The sequence below is a fragment of the Ascidiella aspersa genome, chromosome 8 (genome assembly GCF_963924565.1).
Source record: "Ascidiella aspersa chromosome 8, kaAscAspe10.2, whole genome shotgun sequence".
Classification (NCBI taxonomy): domain Eukaryota; kingdom Metazoa; phylum Chordata; class Ascidiacea; order Phlebobranchia; family Ascidiidae; genus Ascidiella; species Ascidiella aspersa.
The window spans coordinates 750615-773235 of NC_139454.1; the positions used below are offsets into that span (position 1 = coordinate 750615).

The 22621-nt window shown below is 36.7% G+C and overlaps 1 protein-coding gene across 1 annotated transcript; it reads right to left on the reverse strand.

Moving 5' to 3' along the window:
- Window positions 1-1129: 1129 nt before the first annotated feature.
- Window positions 1130-21217, reverse strand: LOC146134768 (NACHT, LRR and PYD domains-containing protein 3-like). Its single transcript, XM_083395626.1, has 9 exons — window positions 21158-21217; window positions 20499-20601; window positions 9438-11218; window positions 7149-7301; window positions 6702-6863; window positions 6086-6247; window positions 4636-4791; window positions 1861-2016; window positions 1130-1189 (listed from the first exon to the last, which is right to left on the reverse strand). The coding sequence occupies exons 1-9, from the start codon at window positions 21215-21217 to the stop codon at window positions 1130-1132; spliced, it is 2793 nt and encodes a 930-aa protein (XP_083251752.1).
- Window positions 21218-22621: the final 1404 nt, after the last annotated feature.

The following is a 22621-nucleotide window of genomic DNA, read 5'->3' on the forward strand; positions in this document are numbered from 1 at the left end:
GGCTTATCATAGTTGGTGTTTATTTGTGTAACTTTTAGGCTTTAAATTTGGTGGAAACCCTTCCTTAATAGAAACGGCGCTGCAGGAGAATTAAGGCGAGCGTCTTTCACTGGTCTGTTTATATACTGAGCTGCTACTCGCCTGGGCGTCCCAAGCCAAGCCGTTAAGTGTCGGGTCAAGATTTAATTAGGTTTGTTTGCTTATCGATGCTGGTGTGTCTTACATAGCTGTTACAAGTGTTAATTGCCCGAGAAAAACTAATTAAAAAATTAAAACTAACATTTGCAAATCTCTTCATCAATATGAAATATTAATTACCACAAATACACTTGCAGAAAATTCAGATAGAATAAAACACGAATAAATTTATTCAAATAAAAGCAAGAAAACAGGAAAGTTTGAGTCTCGCATTAAACAACTGATCGAAGCAAATAGATATTTCATCAAACAAGGGAAATAACCAACTGCTGTGGTTTAACCCATCGTTACTGGTCGGTTGCTTGTAACTTTTAATTGGTAATTTGTTAATTGTCTCTACAAACTAATGTTAATTATGGATGTTCGGGAAAGAAGTCTGTAGACTCTTGCAAAGCTGTGAGAAACTCGACAGTTGGGTTAATATATAGGCAATAAACAAACTTAGAACAGCAACAAGAAATATGATAAGCTGACAGCAGTTGGAGAAAAACTCCAAGAAATAAAAAAATGTTTGATAGTTACGATTCGATCACTTAACAGGAGTTTAAGCTTAAAAAACACGAACAATGCACCGATATTAATTACAAATTAAACATGTTTTTTGTTTCTGGATAAATACAGTGGAAATGTCAATCACACAAAGCCACAGTGAATCGCACAAGAATAAATTCATTCATAAAACAAGAAAAGATAAAAATAAAAGGCAAAGCTTGCAATTAAACAACCGAGTAAAGCAAGCTGGGAGAATTCTGTCAAACAAAATCAAATCTAAAGCAAAATGCAAAATGTGAAACTTAGAACGAAATTAAGATTTAAAAATACTTGCGCTTAAAAGTGCAAATCTGTAAAATAATTTAAACAATATTTATGTGAAAAAAAAGGTTAATTCTACCAAAAATGCAGAGATCAGAATACAAAGGCCCTGTAGTTGTCATTCAAGCGTGACGGTGATTAGGTCACGCCCGAACGATTCCACACCAGCAATTATAATCTGGAGGAAACACTTTGTATAAAAAGTTGCTTCAATTTGAACAATTCCAACTTTGCGATGAAACTTCTTGGTCACGCATCGTTGCTTTACATCACGTGACAATTTGGTCGTTTTTGATTGGTCAATTTTTCTAGGAGAAAAAATATATTAATTTTCGGGTATTACGCGTCGATGAAAAGTATTTGTGTAATTTTTTTGGGGGGGTTTTACCTGTAAACAAATATTAAAAGCCATGAAGCACTAAATTATTATTGCAATATACTATTACCTATTATTCCTGTATAGGTGATTTAAAATGTTTACTTCTGGACTTACGGACGGTTAAAACTGTTCGGAAACGTTTTTTGAAACAAATCGCGTCATTTAAATCCATGTGTTTCGCAGAAACTTATTAAATCGTTCGTTGGTTAATGTTAATGTAAAAATCGTTGTGTTTCTCAAATTCGAATCCAAAGTACATTTTAGTTTCACTCATTTTTCCAGATATACGAACGCTCACGGATGACTCCTAGTGGCGAAACTTGATTCTTAGTAAAACCAGGCTCCACTAAAATTATCGAGGAACAACTTCGATTCTGTTGTTTCTATCATAAAGCGACCATCAGTCAGTTGTCCAAATATCAGCAATATGCAAATTAATCAAACATCGATTAGTTGAAACAAATTCTCACTTGGTGGCGTCGTTTGGCCGATTCCAACTCTTGTTCTTCAGCTGATGTGAAGTTGCAGTTCTCACTGACCAACAATCGAATCTTTCCCCGGCATCTTGCCAACGCACTGGCCCCGCGGTCGCCGATGGGATTGTTGCTCACAACAAGAACCTCCATCTGCGAACAATTACAACTGGAGGTAAACAACAAACTTACGCTTAATGTTGACAACCAATATAGACTCATAATAGCGGTAATAACAAAATAACACGCACAATATTTGTCAATTTCAGTCTTTTGTTTGATTTGCTAAACTCTAAAACCTTAGCAATGGAATTACGTTGACTTTCTGTTAACTAACTCTTCGGATCCTATGTTTAGTGTTACGTCATAAACGAAATGCTTACCTAAATAAAGAAAAGAAAAAGAGAGAAACGTTTATAAACGGTACTCTTGGTAGCCACATTTTTTTGGGAATTTTACGATTCGACAAAAAAGCCACAAAAACATGCCGGGAGCCGCAGTCTGCCCACCCCTGGTGTATACCAAATGATGTAATATATAGATGAAATTGAATTGTTGAAAAAGGTTTTTCTAGTTTAAAATTTGCGTTAGCCCTTAAGTTGGTTTATAAGCATGAGCTAGGATTCAATATTATCAGACTTTAATACTGGGAATAATTGTAGGACGGCTTACACTTCCTGCACATTAAGTTATATTAATTGACAGTATGTCGGTGTATTTGACCACTAATTGTGTTCACCACTCTATGAGGAAGAATATATAAAACAAACCAACAGAAACGAAATATGTATCGCAATGATAAGACTAACGACAGCCTCTTCACAATTCCACTCATTTATCTTTATACATTTCCTCTCTTATGTAATCCCAGGCCACGATTAAAATCTAAACAACCTTAGCCCAGACATTTTAACGACGCTGTTGAAAAGGCATTTATTGGACTTAGTCAAAATAATATTTTTAAAAGTGAAAATAATATTTTTAATAATTTGTTTTAATTTTTGTAATTTTGGATTCAACATTATGGTTACTCAGGGAATGATTTAATGAATATAAAGTTTAAATTAGGTTTGGTGGCGATCAACTTTTATCCAGCCCTGATGATTAGCCACGTTTTGCGGGAATTTTTTGCGTCATATTTTCACACAATAATGAATAATATCAATGTTGCACTGAATATGTGAATAATAGAAATCACCTTGACCCTTGCAAGATAAATGTCGACCTTAATTCCTGATCAGTAACAAAAAAATAATCTAGCAAAGCTAGCAATTCAGCTCAGACACAGTAAACCAACCCGTTGGTCTACCCACCGTTCTTTACGGAACGCGACAAAACCGCAATGCAACATCACTACGCCATATCCCACCCCGATATACTTGATTGTAGACCGTTAATTTCTAGCTGTTATTTTGTTCCGTTTGTTGCCCAGCCACCGTTCCACATTTTAGACCAGTGGTTCTTAACCTTTTTTCAGTCGCGCCCCCTTTGGTAATTTTCCTATGCTTCGCGCCCCACTGCAAAATGCAAAATGCATTTTTTAATTAAATATCACTGAGACAAGTTGAACATATGTGAAGTTTTTTATTGGTCGTGCGAAGCGCGAAGACAATTGAGTTTTATTTGGTTGATTTAGCTAAACTGTAATTTAGGAGACTTTTTCGCATTACGCGATCAACAAATTGCAACAAATAGGACATATGCTCCACAGTTGTAAGACTGTGATGTCGAGCGCAAATAAAATTGTCAAACGCAAAAATGAAACATTGCGTTATCGTGTTTCAAAAGATGTGACGACAAAAATACAACAGCAATGTTGCAAATCCATTATAGATTTGCCTAAAAAAGTTCGAGTCCCCCTGTTGCTAGTCTGTTATCCTTATCAAACATGGATAAAAGATAGTTCGAAAGGGCGATAACTTTTATCGTTTATCTATAAGTTAGCAAAAGTGAAATTAAATAGGACCGTTATACGTAATATGAAAACATGCAATGGCACTCAAAAAAAGGGTTTGTGTTAAAAAAGTTAGCAATAGTATTAAACGAAAAATTGGCGCGATGCGCGAATTTTTTTTGCTGTTTCAATGTTACAGTTGGCAAAAAAACAGAGTTTGTACAGCTGTAAGAGTGGTGCCCAACCCAAAGAAAACCAATAAATCACTGAAAAAAAAAACTAAATAATGAAGTAGAGCTCGCGCCCCCTTAAGAATTGCTTGGCGCCCCCCCCCCCCCGGTTAAGAACCGCTGTGTTAGACATAATTAAGGATAGATGGCTAAAAAATTAAAGCTAGAATTAATATTCAAAAAATGGTACTGCCCCAAAGTAAGTAGTATTTGTCTAGTTCTTATCGTTTCCTTACGCCTCTACTCCATTTTGTCTTTTTGCCTTGCAGTTTTTGTGCCGTTATTTTGCGTTGCCGCGTTTCTCTCGACCCGTGCTTATTGTTTCTGTACAGGGGTTGCACACATTGGATGTCATTACTATTTGAAAGCTTTTATATTTTAGTTATTTTACTTTGTTTTATTTAATTTTGAATGTTTCTGACTTATTCTTATGTTGTGTTTGTTTTTATTCAGATATACTGACGATGCCTTGGTTGGCGAAATATATTTGTATTTTAAGATCTGTTTATTATGTCTGACCTGAATTGCTAGCTTTGCTAGAGTATTTTGCTGTGAATAATATTAAATCTAAAAAAACATATATGTATACATATACACCTTGTGGACGCGCCCTAGGAACCACGGTCGAGTTTAGATGAGGCAACTTACTGGATGCTCCCTGCGTGCGATTGCTTCACTCAGTTCTCCAACTTCATCGATTTCACAATCTCCCAACCACAGCTGGTTCACTTTGTGCGCAATTGTTGCCAGGCAACCAACACCACGTGACCCGATCTTGTTTTCACTCAGGCCCAAGAAATCCATCTGAATAAACACACGGAGGTTGAGACAACAGAAATAAACAAGGATCAACAAATCCATCTGCATAAACACACGGAGGTTTAGACAACAGAAATAAACAAGGGCCAACAAATCCATCTGCATAAACACAAGGAGGTTTAGACAACAGAAATAAACAAGGGGCAACAAATCCATCCACATAAACACAAGGAGGTTTAGACAACAGAAATAAACAAGGGTCAACAAATCCATCTGCATAAACACACGGAGGTTGAGACAACAGAAATAAACAAGGGGCAACAAATCCATCTGCATAAACACAAGGAGGTTTAGACAACAGAAATAAACAAGGATCAACAAATCCATCTGCATAAACACACGGAGGTTGAGACAACAGAAATAAACAAGGGGCAACAAATCCATCTGCATAAACACAAGGAGGTTTAGACAACAGAAATAAACAAGGGGCAACAAATCCAACTGCATAAACACAAGGAGGTTTAGACAACAGAAATAAACAAGGGTCAACAAATCCATCTGCATAAACACAAGGAGGTTTAGACAACAGAAATAAACAAGGATCAACAAATCCATCTGCATAAACACAAGAAGGTTTAGACAACATAAATAAACAAGGGGCAACAAATCCATGTGCATAAAAACAAGAAGGTTTAGACAACATAAATAAACAAGGGGCAACAAATCCATCTGCATAAACACAAGGAGGTTTAGACAACATAAATAAACAAGGGGCAACAAATCCAGGTGCATAAACACAAGGAGGTTTAGACAACAGAAATAAACAAGGGGCAACAAATCCAGGTGCATAAACACAAGGAGGTTTAGACAACAGAAATAAACAAGGGGCAACAAATTTATCTACATAAACACAAGGAGGTTTAAACAACAGAAATAAACAAAGAGCAACAATATTAATTTCTGGTATTCTTTCACTTTTTAATTTGTTGCTCAAATCCTTGTTAATGGTTTGTGTTGTTGAAAACAGCAACATTTCAAAACATGGGCCAGGGCATTTTAACCAAGAAAAAATAATAGAACAAATATTAAAAAATATTTAAAAAATACTGAATTGTAAACAAAATGCGGATTTGTGTAAAATAAACACGATGCCGCATCGTTCAACGACATTGGAATAAAAATATAAAACTGTAAATTGAGTATTAGGGTGATTAACTATCCTCAGCCCCAGGGACCTTTACCAGTATATTCGTCCCTGGTCTGACAGAGGACGACCATTGCATGAAAATGTCGGGTTGGGCAATCAAGAGGTTCGAGCCTTGGTGCTTTGTTAACTCACGGGATGTTGTCGTTGTTTGATGCTGCTCGCCAACACCAGGAGATGGTCGGATGTGAGTCCGCATCCCATCAGTGCGAGCCTCTCGATGTAGGGGATGCACCCGGATAGCAGCTTCACCCCAGCTTCATCCAGATTGTTGTAGCTCAAATCAAGATACTCAATCTACATGCAAAAAAGTGGATGGAATTGTACCAGTTGGTTGTGTGGGGAAGACTGTATGTTACGTCACAGTACGAAAAGTATTAGTGGTACTACACTAACTCCAGCAATAATTCCAACCTTAAGCCAACATCTAAACCCAAACAGAGGCAAACAGTCCGGTGCCAAAACGCGAGGGAGCCTAAACAGTGATCAACCCTCGTCCTAGAGTTTGACATTTTATTTTGGCCTTTAGATCTAAATCCGAATAATTTGTGACTTTTCCAACAAGTTCAGGTCTCATTCTGTAACAGATATTACTGTATTTGGTATTATTGTGCCGTTGGTCGTAAAATAATGCTGTTACAGATAATTCTTCTTTCTATAGTGTTGCTTAGTAAGTCTTATTGTGGGTTTCACTTCTATAGATGGGTGTCGATAATATCACACAATATTACTACACTTTGTTAAAACTCACGGGATGTTGTCGTTGTTTGATGCTGCTCGCCAACACCAGGAGATGGTCGGATGTGAGTCCGCATCCAATGAGTTTAAGCCTCTTGATGTAGGGGATGCACCCGGATAGCAGCTTCACCCCAGCTTCATCCAGATTGTTGTAGCTCAAATCTAGAACCTCAATCTACATGCAACAAAGTAGATGAAATTGTACCAGTTGGTTGTGTGGGGTGACTGTATGTTACGTCATATTAAGCAAGTGACGTAACTGGAATTACAGGTTTCACATATCAACATTGACACCTGCATCTAATCTAATAGTGAATGGCTTGGTGTTTACCATGTTATTACTTTTGTGTTTTTTTTTATTACTTTAGAAAGAAATTATTTACTCTCAAATAATTCATGCTCTGTCATAACACACACAGCTTATAAATTCAATTATTATGTGTGATATATGTATTAGTACCGGTTGTGTTTTCCTTGGCAAGTTTTCGCAGATAAGTTTGATATCGTCGACAGAAAGGTTGCTGTCCCAGATTGCCAATTCTTGCATCTGTGGAACCATCGGTGCTAGAATTGCAATGCTGGTGGTGGCCTCAGCTACGTGGAACTTGCGAATCTGAAATATGGTCAATTGATAGATTAGACTTCCTAGGTGCAATAAACTCATCTAGATATTAAACAACCTGATCAGTGGCGTATCCGACAATTAATAACAATCAATCAAGCGGTCTCTGTAATTCATTGGTCCCGCTGCCTCTTCGACAAACTATACACGAGTCCATTTTGAATACTTTTTGAGTATTTTAACTACGTAAGTGCGAAAAATGTTCGCGCTTCGCGCGAATGTTCTTTCTAAGTCTGTTTTTTTACGTTTTAATGCTGTCTTTAGAATTTCATCATCGCTTTACCACCGTTGCTCCGTGGAAGGCTTTCAAGTGCGTCGCGGACAAACGGAAAACGTGTTCAAACATTGGACATTTATTTTTTAAAGCTTTTATTATTTTTATTTTCGGCAATGTAATAAAAACTTGTAAGAAATTGAAAAGAAATGCAGTTATCCCCACCAAAAAAATCGAGGTCGCTTCGCTCGCCAGGTGTGCCCTCAATTAAAAAGGTTAAACACTTTCAAATAGATTAACTATTGAAGTGGAATCAAATAACACGGGGGAGAAACAATCTCCGTTTAGTATTGCAGGTGGCGAAAGACGTGCTTGTAATTTATCGTAGTCCCGTACATGGATCTACCAAAATCAATCACATATATTTCACGGTCTTGTTTTCGTTTTTCTCCTGAACACTAAGCGGTTTCTTAGCTGGCATCTGGCAGGTTTGTCGACGACGTACGTGTGCGTTTTGCGTCTAAAAGTTTGGTTTTGCTGGACGTTAATTGGCTGTTTCTGATATTACTTATGATGTAATTACAATCGCTATTTTATGACGTCATTACCGTCAGACAAAAAACGGGGAATTACCTAAGTTGAAAAATCGGGACCCCCTTTTTGGATTTCTGGATACGCCCCTGGACCTGATTAATGACCCCCCTCCCCCCTTTCAGTAATGCAACACAAACTATTCGCGGATTTAATATTTGTCTTGCCAACGCACCATAGTCCACCATTATACGCCATTTAACCTACAGCCGCCACCTCGCCAATTCAATCAAACACGCACACTTTGTAGCTGTATAGGACAGGGGTTAGCAAACGATTTTTCAGGGCCGGATAATTTGTTAAGGGGACGGATAATTGTTAAAGCTTGTGATCCCTGGCCGGATAACTGTAAGGTTTACGTTTGCAGGCCGGATTTCGCACCAAAATGACTTGATTATTACACTGGTCAACAGATTTTCACTTTTTTTTCCAATCGAAATAAAATATCGTCAAATCAGGGGCGTATCCAGAAATCCAAAATGGGGGGGTTACGAATTTTCAACTCTGACGTTAGTGACGTCATAATATAGCGACGGATATGACGTCATAAAATAGCGATCGTAATGACGTCTTATGCCTTCCATGGCAACGGTAAAGAAGCGTTGATCTATTTGAAAGACACCGTCAAAAGGCAAACAAACCGGACGCAGAAAGATCATTCGCGATAAGCGAGAAAATATTTTGGCACTTACTAGTTAAGTGGCCAAAAAGTATTGAGAGGTGGTGGGCGGATCCGGCCCCCAGGCCGTAGGTTGCCGACCCCTGTCTTACACCGACATCTGATATTAACGCGGACAGCAAACAGCAGGAAACATCAGCACCGGCTAACTCGACGTTTTTAGCGAGAAAAAGGCGGAGACAGCTTGATTTATTGTTGCTGATTGTCGAACACACACTTGCTAATCAGCCAACCCGAACGAATAACAAAAGGCAAACGAAAAAAACTATCTAGCGTTTACGGTTGACCGAACAAGAAAAGAAAAATGGCGTTTTGCGTTTGATTTTAATTTCGCATTAGCTTAAGACGCGTGACCAAATTACATTAAAAACATTGCCGCTTAGAACGATGAGTGACAAAAACGTACAAAAAACGAAAATGTCACTTACAAAAAAAAGGGGGGTCCGAACCCCCAACCTTTACAATAAAGCCTCAAGCCAGGATAAACTTGAATAAAACTAAATAATAATTAAAATTAGATTATATTTAAGTAGCTTTATCTAGCACTGAAAAGCAAAATACATCAAAAATTTAAGCAGTGTAACTAACATATGACCGACAAAATACAATATTTTATACTTTATATATTTATTAAATAACCAACCGTGTGTTGTGTTTCAGCAACGGTCTCGATCAGCATCTTCAATTCATCCCCGATGAACTTGGCTTGTTCCCCGTAAGCTCCAACGTTGATGGTGATTGGTTTGTTGGTGGCGCGAAGCACGTGACAGAGACTTGCCACGTGGTTGGGAAGAATCGTGCGCGAAAGCAAAACCATGTCCGGGAAAACTTCCACCACTGATCTTGTGATGTCATCAAGCATAGACTCGTGGGCGAGACTGCACAGCGTGAACAACCTCTTGTCGTCTGGACGAGCCTTGAACTCACTGTATTTTGCAAAATCCTTAACATCAAACTCATAAAAAAAAGCGAGTGAAACTGGTAAATCATTCACAGATGTTTTGGCGAAATCTTTAGTCATGGAAACAAGCAGATCCTTGAGCAAGCTTCTCTTGGTGGAAACATCAGCTGAAGAGATTGGAAACAGCGCGTTTAGCTTGCTTTGGAGTTTCGGATTGAGCAGACCGAAGAGAAATTGAAGAACCATTTCCCAATCGACACTTTTTAAGTTTTCCAGTAGCTCTTTAAACCGTTCCATGGGGGTGTCAAACATAATCTTGAGTGCTGCGAAGAACTCTTGCAGGAGCTTGTGATTGAACAAAACTGTTCTGTCTCCTTCCAGAATTTTAAGGCTGATATCACTGGACTGACCTTGAACTTTGAGAAAATCCCCCAAACCATTTGTTTCAAGACCAACGTTGGTGAAATCTTGTGCTTCAAAGGTGACTTTCTTGTTAAGCATTCCATACAAAGCTAAATCAGAGAGCTTGCGGAGGACACTTGGGTGATTCTTGAAGTTAACAGAGCGAATGTAGTTGTTCAGAAAAGATGTGAACACATCGGTAGTAGTAAATGCACCACCATCCAATCCATACTTTAGAATGTATTTTGGAATTGCTTTGGCAAATAATGGGATGAAGCTTAATGCATTGGCTGCTGGGTTTTGGTTGAGAACCTCTTTCACTTTTTCGTATTTCTCCTGACTTTTGCAAATTTCCTTGAAAAGCAAATCCTGTGAATTTTCGCCGAGACCAAGTACCTCAAGTGGGAAGTGTGACTTGCAATCTGGGTTCAACTGGAGATATGCTTCCGGTCGTGTAATAAGATACTTGAAAGCATTGCCAAGAATGTCAGACCGCAAAAGGTTTTGGAGAATGACTTCTGGTTTTGCTCTATCGTACAAACCAATGACTGGTGCTTTCATTGAAAGATTGAAACCTGTTTCATCCATTGAATCCATGATGATCAACACATTATTGGATTTGGAGATTCTTTCCAGAATTTTATTATCTGTTTCCAAATCATATTTCCAGTTGGAGTTGAATAGCTTTATGAGGAACTCAAAAACACTAATTTCTTTGCTGTTGTCTAACGATGGCAGGTTTACATAGAAGATGTAGCCAGATGCAGGTTGAGTATCACACCCATATTGCAGAATTTGTAACCCTAAGGTAGTTTTGCCATAGCCAGCTCCTCCAAAAATTATGATAAAGTTGCCATATTTTGCAATGAAATTAGTTTTCGCTGCCTGGTCGCTGAACTTAGATTCTGCTTCTTTGATTGCATTTTCTTTTGCAGCCTGACAAAATTCATCCACCTCAAAAAAAGTAACATTTTTCTCATTGCCTCTATAGACCAACATTGCGTTAAAACCTTCTTCTTCGACATTCTTCCTGTTAATGACCAGGAGTTTAACCAAGATTGTTTCTTGAGATTTGACTTTGATGCTGGCCACTTTTTTCTGGTTCGCTCGCAAAGCTGCATCTGAGAATTGAAAATACTCGACTAAAGTGGAGAACTTCAACGGAAACTCAGCACTTAAAAACCATATAATATTTCAAACAAATGGAACTTTAAGCCTCACACAACTAACAGAGTTCTGCGAAGTCACAGTTTTACTGATCAACACAAAATAAAGCAACGCAGCTATGATGACAATTACCAACAACATTAAGCAGCATTTGAAACAACTGGTCTAGTATACAGTACATGAATGAAATAATAAGGTATTTTGCAATACACCTCTTTTAAAGCTTTGTATTTTAATACACCAAAAGCCATCGCAGACTCGCCGAATCTGTTGATCTATGATGCAAGCAGAGCAAGCCGGAAAACAACTAGCCTGTAGTGAGGCTCGAACTCACGACCTCGGTTATACCGGGACCGTCGCTCTACCCACTGAGCTATGCAGGCTTAGAGCCGTAATCGTTTCTTCCGATGAGGCTAGATCACAGTTGTTATTAAACACATATATGTGTGTATCTTTCATTGCTTTATAATTTAATTAATCACATCTTTTCCCGAAAGTCTGCGTTACAACAACTTTTAAAAGACACCTCTACATAGAACAATTGAAAACTAACAACAAGAACAATTCATTTGACATTTGGGGATGTTAGAAAATTTTACCACGGCGATAGACACAAACCTTTCCACTTGCTTATACGCAAATTACAAACAAACTACCGCGGGGAAACCATTTAAAGAAATTTTGATTATCCAAATACATGAACAAACAGCAGTAGTGGATTATCCCATTTTTAGCGGTTAACCTGATAACATAATTAACATTTTTGGTTCGCTTTTACACCTTTCAGCTCGTTTTCGCCAAATTTGCTGTGGGCAAATGTTTTCTATTTCTAGATTGCAAATTTTTTTATGCGACTAACCGGTTAAGTTAAAGTACAAATATCCAGATATATCCGTTATTCAAATACTAAAAGCTCTTAATATCCGAACGAACCCTACTTGAACCTTAGCCGACAAATTTGGGCCTTTTAATGGGTTGATGAGCTGAACAAAAGTTTAAATAAAACAAACACAGAAAAAGTTTAAATCTGAGTCAACATACAATGTTAATATCACATTTCAAACTGGATTTAAGAGATGACAGAAAAGAGACTGCAGTTCTATAAAGCAGGGATCGGCAAAGTGTGGACTGACAAATGCAAATCATCCGGCCTGCCTCTTTTCAAAACTGGGCCAAGGGTCATACATCACATTTAACGGCTATTATGCAACCCTACAAACAATTCATCAAAATAACTTCTCCACTCTGGACGACTACAACAATGCAATGAACACATCGATATCATGTGACTAGATTGCCCGTAGGCTTCAGATCCACTTTAACACTACAATAACTGTCAGAACTGTTGCAACCTAATATGTCCGCTAAACGAACCAGTAAAACAATACACAAGTTGGTGTCCACTGTCAAAATATACAAGAACACCAAATGAAATATTTCATGTAATTTGAGTGTTTGTGGAATATTTAACAAAATACATGTTCATTTAAAGCCAGTGTTCACAAAGAAATAAAAAGATAACATTGGTAATATTACTTGTTGCTGCTCAGTGGCATGGTGGGGTTGGTAGCTGGGCACACTATATATTAGAAAACTGATAACATTAAGACATTTACCTATTGCTTTGCCATTTATAAAGGACAATTGTCAAGTTATAAAATTGTTTTTATAGAAAGTGTGTCGCGATTTTGTAGTGTGCCACAAACATTATAGACCCACTGCATTAAAGCGTCAATTCTAACAACTGGTCTCCCAAAAAAATATTGTTCTATCACAAATCAACAACAGAAGTCTATTTGATACAGAAATATATTTCAAATGTGGTGGATATTTATTTCGGTCACTGAGCGATAATTTGGGGTTCAACGAAAGATTTGGTAATTTGTCGGACTCGGCAATTAACAGAGGTTAAGAGTCACTGCTATAAAGGGTATCTTTAAAACACAAGTGTAAAATTATTTTCAAGGTGCTTAAGTACATATTTATCCTATAATTTCCTAAAAAAAGTAGATGATAATGTTGCTAAAATATTGTTCTGTTGGTGACTTAGCTAAAAAAATTACCAAGAAAATATATTAAGTTTGGGGCTCAGTTCAACATAATTAAAAAATGAAAACATTAATGGCAAAGGGCACCTACTTGAATATTGTCAGGAAAACGTCGACAATATTTTTGTCAAATATTAGGAAAAATGTTGTGTTTATAGTTATTGTGTGCATTTTCAAATCTAAATAAATTTGACTTTTAGCTTTCCTGCTGAAATTAAAACAAAAAAATGCTTTTTTGTGCTCAGTCCCAACAAAATAAAACCAGATACTAACTAGAAGGGGGTGCGGTTGTTGTATATTTTGGGGGTATATTTTCAGGGCTTAGCGTATTTAAATAAAAAAATTATTTATTTTTTTTTATTATATTTTTTTGTTAATATTTAATATTTTTTATTTTGTATTGTAAATTTTATATTTTATATTTTGTTTGTTTCATTTTCCTTAACATGTTTCTACAAGCAAAAACAGATATGGGCCGAAAATTTCTCCACTTAATTTATGGCTTTAATACGAAAGGGGTTCAAATATGGCGTATTTGGGGAATGATCGAAACATATATTTAATAAATAGAATTTACGCACATAATGCGTACGGCCATGTTATTATATTTTGGCCAGCTAACATGTTTAGGCAAATATTATTATTTGGGTAGCCTACACTATGCAAGGATCTGTAATGTAGCTTGATAATAAATTTCAAAGCCAAAAAGGTCGAGTAGATCGACAGCATCTTGATTAAAACGTTTGGATACGAACTTGTATCATCTTCAGTGACTAACTGAGTTTTAATAAAGCCACATTTAATATTATTATTCTCTTTAAATGACGTAACGTCTATGGTTTGCTATACTTTTTCCACTTTTTCTGGGTAAATTTTTACCATGCCTTGGTCCGAGCAATCACTGTTAAAACAGACTTTAAATCTGCAGTTTAGAGCAATTTACAAAACAGGTTTATGTGCCTAATAAGCCACCTTTTATATTAAAAGTTTTGCAAATTTAAATCTAATAAACACAGTGTTTTTAATATTTATATTTTTTAATGACGCCATGCTATGACGAAGCTTTGTAACGTCGTCGCTAAAAATGCATTAAAGTAGAGCATTTTGTTGTTGCGGCCCTTGTATAATTATATTTGTTTAGGCCTGGTGTTCATATGTTTGAATGGTACAACAATTACAACAGGTGCTAACAGAGATGTGTACACTGCCTCAAGGATTCGCATTTAAATTTGCGGTGGTAAAATATGTTGTGTTGCAAGAGCAATTAGTTTTTTTACCAAGAGAAGCCTCTTTCTAAAAGGCAAGTCCAATGCCCCTAGTTTAACTAGGCAAGCAACTTCGCACAATGAACGTTGCACGCGCAGGACAATAAAGCGCAGCAGGATGCGAGCAGCCGCCTTGAAGTAATATGAAAGCATTCTGTGTTAAAGTTTTTCTGCCGCTAGATAGGAGAAGATAGCTTTTATAAACTAAAACGATGACGTCACACTATTGTTACCAAAAAAAAAAGAATGCGAGGAAAACAAGATATGTCCCGAAAATAAATTTTCGGCCCATATAATACGCCTTTAGGATGGCTACATAAAATAACTAAATACATCTGTATTTGTTCCTTTTTTTTAAACACAGCATCCAACAACCTTTTCCACCAAACTACTCAGTGACCAGCCATAACAAGAATAAGGAAGACATTATAATTGAAGAAATTTGCAAAAACCATTATAAATATATGATATTAGTACAAGAAGTAAATGATACTAGGAAAGCAAAATATTTCAGTACAACTTAAAACAAAATAGAACAATTTATAAAAAAATGTGTGCAATTCAACAGCAATAATAAAAACCATAAAATATCTCAATTAAAGCAATTTAAAAGAGTTTGTACACATAGGGTAGATTTAATCTGAAAAAATACGTTTGTGGTCGCCCTTCAAATTACACAAAATATTTCTTTTTTCTGAAGCAATAGATTCAGTTAAATTACTTTCTTTCAAGTTACAATTTAACCGACTAACATCGCAGTGTAATGCCAATAATAATAGGAATATGACCATTAAATATCATTTATTTTTAAAAAAGAAAGTTTCAGTTTTTGCGAGCTGCACTTTGTGACGTCATGACACAAACTACTATTTTAAAACTACGTCATCCAGCTCATTAGCATAAAAATTTATCATAGTTTTAAATTTGGAAGAGTCTATTTACCTGGACAACAAAAGTTAATAAAGTAGTTAAATCGATATAAAGTCACTAATGGATGTGTGTGTACCCAAAAAATCGGGTAAATAGCCATTTGGAACTTTCTGCTGTTATTTACCCGGCTAAGAATTAATTGAAACTAAATTTAAATTAAAAAAATGACGTCATAATAGCGCGGTAATATGTTCACACGGATTCAACCTGCTCTCCGTAAGCCAAATTATATTAAGGGGACAGGGTTTAAATATTTATAATATTGATTTATATTTACTTTTGTAGTAACTGCCACAAACTTAGCCACGACAGCTGCACGGGCGCATGTAGGGGAAAGCGGGGCAAAACGGAACCTCACTTTTCTCGTTAACGAAAATTGCCAGCGTCAATATTCGTTTGCTGTACAGTGACTATCGCCGAAAAAACGTTTGTCGACAAAAATTAGGCTGATTCGATTTCGCACAAACCAGGGAGGGGAGAAAATGTGTTTGGGGGATATTGATATAAGTATAGCGCAGTAAAATGATGCGTTTATTAGTAAAGTTCAAGTAAAGACAGAGTAACTTTTTTTGCTAAATAATTTGTAGGTAAGGGTGTGTTTATTAATCTAAAACAGTCGGCATTTTAATTTGAAAATTTTTTAAGAAATCAGGTTTTCATGCGATAGATAGTGTTGGGGCAAAACAGACCCCTCCCAAGTTAATCCGTTATTACGAGAGTATAACTGAAACTTATAATTGCACTGTTTGTTTTTTTGATTAGCATTTTAGTAAGACATTTTGGAACTGGAATAAAATAAATAATATATCATTACTTTATATGTTTAGATCAGTTTTGTAGCAAGGCCAAACAATCAGACATTTTACCAATATCTCTTGTAAAAAAGCTCGATTGCTATCTGTTTAAAGTTCGTATACATCGAGAGAAATATAAGGCAGTTTACGTACGGCCTATTTATACCATGTAACTTTTATATAGTTACAATGCTTCTTATTATAGTGCTATTGTGATTTTCTTGTATGTTTTGGCCTACTTTTGTAAAATATTTTCAACCTATAAGACGCCATGTATACCATTACTTAAAATATGACGTCACGTTGTAACGTAACTTGTGACAATATCTCGTTTTATGCACCCCTTAAACACAAATCATTGATCCGGCATTTCCACACAACAAATCATTTAAATTAAATTTTATAAGTGGGGTCCGTTTTGCCCCGTTTAAAAATCGACAACAAAAGTTAATTTATTCAGAAGGTACGGTGCTTCTTTCAGTTGTTTTTTTAGCATAGGAGTAACTTTCAGTAAGACCTTTCAGTTAATACGCTACTCATCAAAAAATATTTTGTGAAACTCGAAATATAGCATTTATTCCTTAAGGCAGGGGTGGGCAATTATTTTTTACCGCGGGCCGCATGAGAAACGTAAAATGTCCTGGCGGGCCGGGGAAAAATAAGATATTAAATACAGGGGGTATGACGTCAAACTCTGACGCTATAAAACAAGTAAGCAAGCGAACTTGTAATTACGTTTGGAGTTGTGCGCAAATGTGCAATGTGAGTCGAATTTAAAGAAATAGTGACAAGACGTAGCGCGAACCGCGAAAAACTTGCATCTATATATCTTTTTAAGCAAACTTTAATTGATATTTAGGGGTGGACGTGACGTATTGAGCACAGATAAACAACGTACATTGCTTTATATATTGGTGATTATTAAGTTGTTGGGCGCATTGAGCAAACATTTAAGGTTAAAATACGTAAACATTTTCGCACAAAACATACTTTTTGAGGCTCCAAGTTACCCAGATTAATAAATCGGGAGAAACACACAGCATGGCATCAAGTAAAGTAGTTGGCAAAATTTGAATCAGTATCTGGCAAACGGGTCGATGTTCCGTTCATATTTTAAAGACAGAATACATTTGACCAAAGCGCAAAAATATATAAAGAAGTTTGTTCAAATTTCGTTTGAGAGAATGCTGCAGTGCAGAGGACGTTTTTTGTTTATAAATTCAAAAAAATCGCGTGAAACATACAAAAAAGACAGAAGAAATTCGCGCGAAGCCCCAAAACAATTTCTATTTCACTATTTAAAACAGGCTAACCGCGGGCCGGATTAAATTGCTTGGCGGGCGTATGTTGCCCAGGTCTGCCTTAAGGGGTCCGTTTTGCCCCGCCTTCCACTACGTTAGGTCTGGTGGGCTCAGGGTAAAACACAACATAACTTATTTCTAATTAATTCTAAAAGATTATTAAGAACTAAGATGCTGAACTTACCTTTTTCTTCAACCAGTTGTTCAAGCCAGGCGATGTTAGAGCCTGCACGTTTGCAAAAAAAAGCACAAAATAAAACCAAACAACAGTGATTGTGTGATATTAAATGGATTTCAAAACATTAACAGTTTGTTTACTTTGTTAAGGTTTAGGTTTTGAGAAGTGTTGCTTTTAAAACAAAAGCTACATTATAAAAATATTACCGATTCTCGCAAAGCGAAAATACTCCAGCCATGAGACCGAAACAAGAACAACGTCAACGTCGAAATAAAACACAGTTCGGAATAAGACCACAATAACACTAATACCTAATGGTATTAATACCGTCTAAATCGGAATAAGTCATAAAGCCTCATGTGGCTCTTCACCCAGTTATATAAGACTCTTACGTTCACGTTACACTTATGAGTTTTTCGAATGTTTCGATTTCGTTTGGTTAAATTATGGATTATTGTCGGTTTCGACCCAGACTGTTTGCTTTAAGGCCATTGTAGTATTAGTAACACTTTTGAAGCAAGATAAACGCAAAAAATATGCCAAAATAATATTGATGTACGACATTATATCGAGAAATGTGTATTTTTTAATCAATTCGTCGCGTCTCCTTCTAAATAACATTTTGTCTATTTAACAAAACAAAGGCACGTTTTTCGTTTTCTGCGATCGCTTTGTGGGAGTGAGTAAGAAATGGAGTGATAGGCTATTCTTTTACTTTCACATGTGTAAGGTGTGGCTCTTTGCGGTTAACCAAGTAACAAATGGGGCTCTTGGTATCTGTTTGGTTGGCCACTCCTGCTTTATAGCGTTTAAGTTAAAAAACATTTAATTTCAAAGATGCGTTGAACGCACGACGTCTTTGGCTGAAAAGATTTTATCAAAGTGGCAAGCAAGAACGGATTAGGAATAAGACCAAAATAGAACTACCTCACGGTCGTAATAACGACTCGGGACTTGAGTAGGACCACGTAAAACTACCGGAGTCCCGCGTCCGACGTGCGCATGCGCAGTACCACATTTTTAAACTGCTATGGCCGCCAAATGGAAAATTCACACCGGTGCGCCATGGGAGGCTGCCAGACAGGGCCGGATTACCATAGTAGCAGACGTAGCAGCTGCTACGGGTCCCGTAGTTTTTTTGTTGCAAAATAGTAGTTGCAACTTAATTTTTGGCTTGCAAACTGAAGTAGCATCAGGGAATATTGTAGTTGCAAGATTAAATTACTAGTCCTAATTATTGTAAACTTTAAAAAACAGTAATTTCCGCTGGAGGCAACTGCCTGCTGTCCGGACACAATAATGTATCCGCTAATTTGAAAATACTTTGACGCTTTTTAGCGTGCATACCCAGAAGTGTTACTTATTAGTTTCGGTTCCAGCTTGGTTTCCCAGTCGCACAAAAAGCACTCGTGTTTACCTCGCAACGTTTTTCTATAAAACGCTTTGCTTTTAGTCGTCATTATTCCGAATTATGCTGCAGTCAAAAGTTTTGGCGAAAATGTGAAGCGGAAAACATCTAACTGTACTCAAGAGAGATTATTTTCAAAATTGAAGTTCATTAAAAACTATCTGCGAAACACAATGGGGAAAGAGCGGCTACACTATTTAACTTTTTTAAGTATTGAAAGTGAAGTTTTGAAGTCACTGAACTCATCCGGAATAATTGCCATATTAGTAGAGATCAAAATACGTCAACAAAAGGAAAAACCCTTGAATGATATTGCTGTGGTTTTATGTTTCTCCTTGCAAATAAAACATTACAATATAGGGTGCGCCGCGAGCAAAAGGAAAAAATAACTTAACATATTATAGAACATGTATTTTTACTTTCCGATTAAGTTTAGCTCATTGATTCCACAGTATTTTCAAGTAGAAAATACAATACGATCTATAAAACAACAATATCTAAATCAGATAATTCTATAATACCATATAACTAAGACCAACGACGATAACGCCAAATTCGCATTAATGACCACGACAGAATAAAATCTAAAATAGTATAGATAAGACCTAAACATGTACAATTACGCCCAAGACTGTAGGAAAGGGTATGACATCTGTTTGGCATTGGCCGTTTGCTGTCGACATTTGGGCGCCGCTGTTTTAACCCCGGATTTTTCGCCCTGTTTGCCCTGTATGTGCGGGTAGTTGGTGGTGTTAGCAATTGGGTTAGAGTTGAAAATATTCGGGGAGTTAGTAATAGTTATAGGTGGGGCTTGGGGGTTAAATAAAAGGTGGTATAGGCCTTATTTTTTCCATTTAGGTCTGATTCCGATTTCGTCATTATTACGACTATTAGGTATTAGTCCTATTTACGCCTTATTCCTAACTGTCTTTTATTCCGAAGTTAATGTTGTTCTTATTTTGGTATAAAGGCTGTAGTTTCTTTGCGCCCTTATGTATAAAAGTTAAGAAACACTGGGTAAATGGGTGAAATAACGGCTGTATGAGTCTGAGCCGGACTGGGGACGAAATAAAACATTTAGAGTCGGACTCGGTTTATTTTTAACCGACTCCGCAGCCCTGGTTTGCACCAGTAATTATATAACAATGAACAAAGCAGAAGCGAAAAGTTCCGACATTATTTCAACACATATTGGCACTTTCCCCCCTGACGCTAAACCCACTTTAACCTTAGCCAGCAGTAGCAAACTAAAATGTGGACCTATCTAACCAGTTACTTCCAAAAATATTTAACAAAGGAAATACCCTCACCTGATGCAATGACGTTTATATTTTGCGTCACATCTGTGACGTTGATATTTTGCGTCACTTTTGTCACGTGAACTTCTGCACCAGCGAAAACAGTTGCGTTGTTCTGTTGAGATGAAAAAGCCATAATATCAAAATTAGAACAACATCAACATTTGAATAAAATACGGTTTAAAAAAAGAAACAGTTTGGAATAAAACACAGTTCAGAATTAGACACATTTTAAAATAACAAACAATTTTAAATGAGATCAGAAATAGGATTAATAGCTGATAGACGTAAAAAGGTTTCAAAACGGAATAAGTCCTAAACCCACGATATTATTGGTTTGTAGACCTCACTCTATGTTTCCACAAAGTGGCCACGAAATATTTTGTTCCAAGTTTAACCAGTGGTGAAAGTAAACAGGAACGGTTTGGACCGGCGTCCCAGTAAAATAATGTTACAGGCCCCTCCCCTTTTTTCTTTTTGTTCCTGAAAGCTTTAAAACTAAGAATGGGTTGAATAGTTTTGCATTACGCTGAACGATGATCTCAGCTTTCCTAAGGTCACTTCTTCATACGCTCGTTATGACGTAACTTTGTGACGTCACGTTTGGAAATCTTCATGCGTTATTGCAAGTGAAATTTCTACCTTCAACTCTGAGTTGAACAAAAACTCACCAAGTTCATATCTTGAACATTTTCAACAATCTCCTCTTCGGCTTCGGCTGCTTCGGCCATTTTCACTCGCACAAGTTTAACTTTACACAAAGCTGCTCAAACAAGGCTTGGTATGTTCATGTAAAGATTAACATATATCACTACGTCACAATATATGACGTAATTCGTTATGGTATGTGACAAATGAATTCATAAGTTTAACTTTACACAAAGCTGCTTGTTACGTGCTTAATTAGCACTACAAAATTATCACCGGTTGCTAATTATGCCGACTGTAAATTCTAACATTCATTATTAATTTTGCGCCTTTGTTTTTTAAATGTAGGGCTAGGAATTAGGTTTTCGCATTTCGAGACATGTATAATTGTATATTAACGTAATATTCTTGTGCGCTGTGGTGTTCGCCGTTAATTGGACTTTAGACATGTTTTTTCCTGTCTCCAAACATTTCTGCAAATCTCACAATCATTTATCGCTTGTTTTTCGGCGCGGTTTAACTTCTCACTAAAAGGTCCGCCCAATGTTATCTTTCCACGAAACGGCCGCCCTGTAAGGCAGGCCTGGGGTTTCCGGGAGCGCGTCGGTTCCCGCGAAAAGGAGTTTTGTTTTAGCGCATATTACGAGCGGCTCACCGCCTACAGCGAAGAGAGACGTCTGGGTGTAGCCTTGTGGAATTAGCGAAGAAAACTTTAAGTTTCATTTTGCTCTGTCTGTCGCCTTTTTAAGTAATTGTGTGTGTCTAAGTGTCATTATTGTTTGTGGTGTGGTAATATTCTACTCTTGCAACCATTACATCTGTACATTGGGTTTTCTTTTTGTGGTCTTTAATATAAGTTCTCTTTGGTAGGTTATTTATTGCCCGAAAATTAAGGACTCACGGCGACTTTACAGGAGGCCTAGGTAATTTTCTAGAATTACTAGTAAAGTCGTAACACTGCTCAAACAAGACTTAGTATATTTATATAAAGCTTAACATATCTCACCCGCTAGCTGTCGCTACTGAGAAAGCAACAGTCTCAATATTGACGTCACTATACGAGCACGCTAAAAATGAGCCAATAAGGTTCATAAAAACATTACAATCTAAAATATCAGTTCATAAATTCTACAATCATTAAACAAACTTATTTATGGATGTATTAAGCGTTTAATGAGCTTTCGACCTTACTTAACTAATATCTTTTAATAAAATGTTTTTTAGTCAAACCTTAAGATAACAAAATCAAAAAAAATAAAATAAAAATAAAAATCATTAAATTTAAAACTAACCTTGGCTTAAATATTTAGTTTAACAAAACTAAAAAGGATTCAATAAATATGCTGTTGCTACCAGGGAAGTATATTTAAAACAGGTTCCTCTGGCAATATATATTACTTTCAACCAACGTTTCGACTTACTATCCGGCAAGCCTTCGTCAGGGACTGACACACAAAGCCAACAAGACGCCAAGTAAAATCACAATA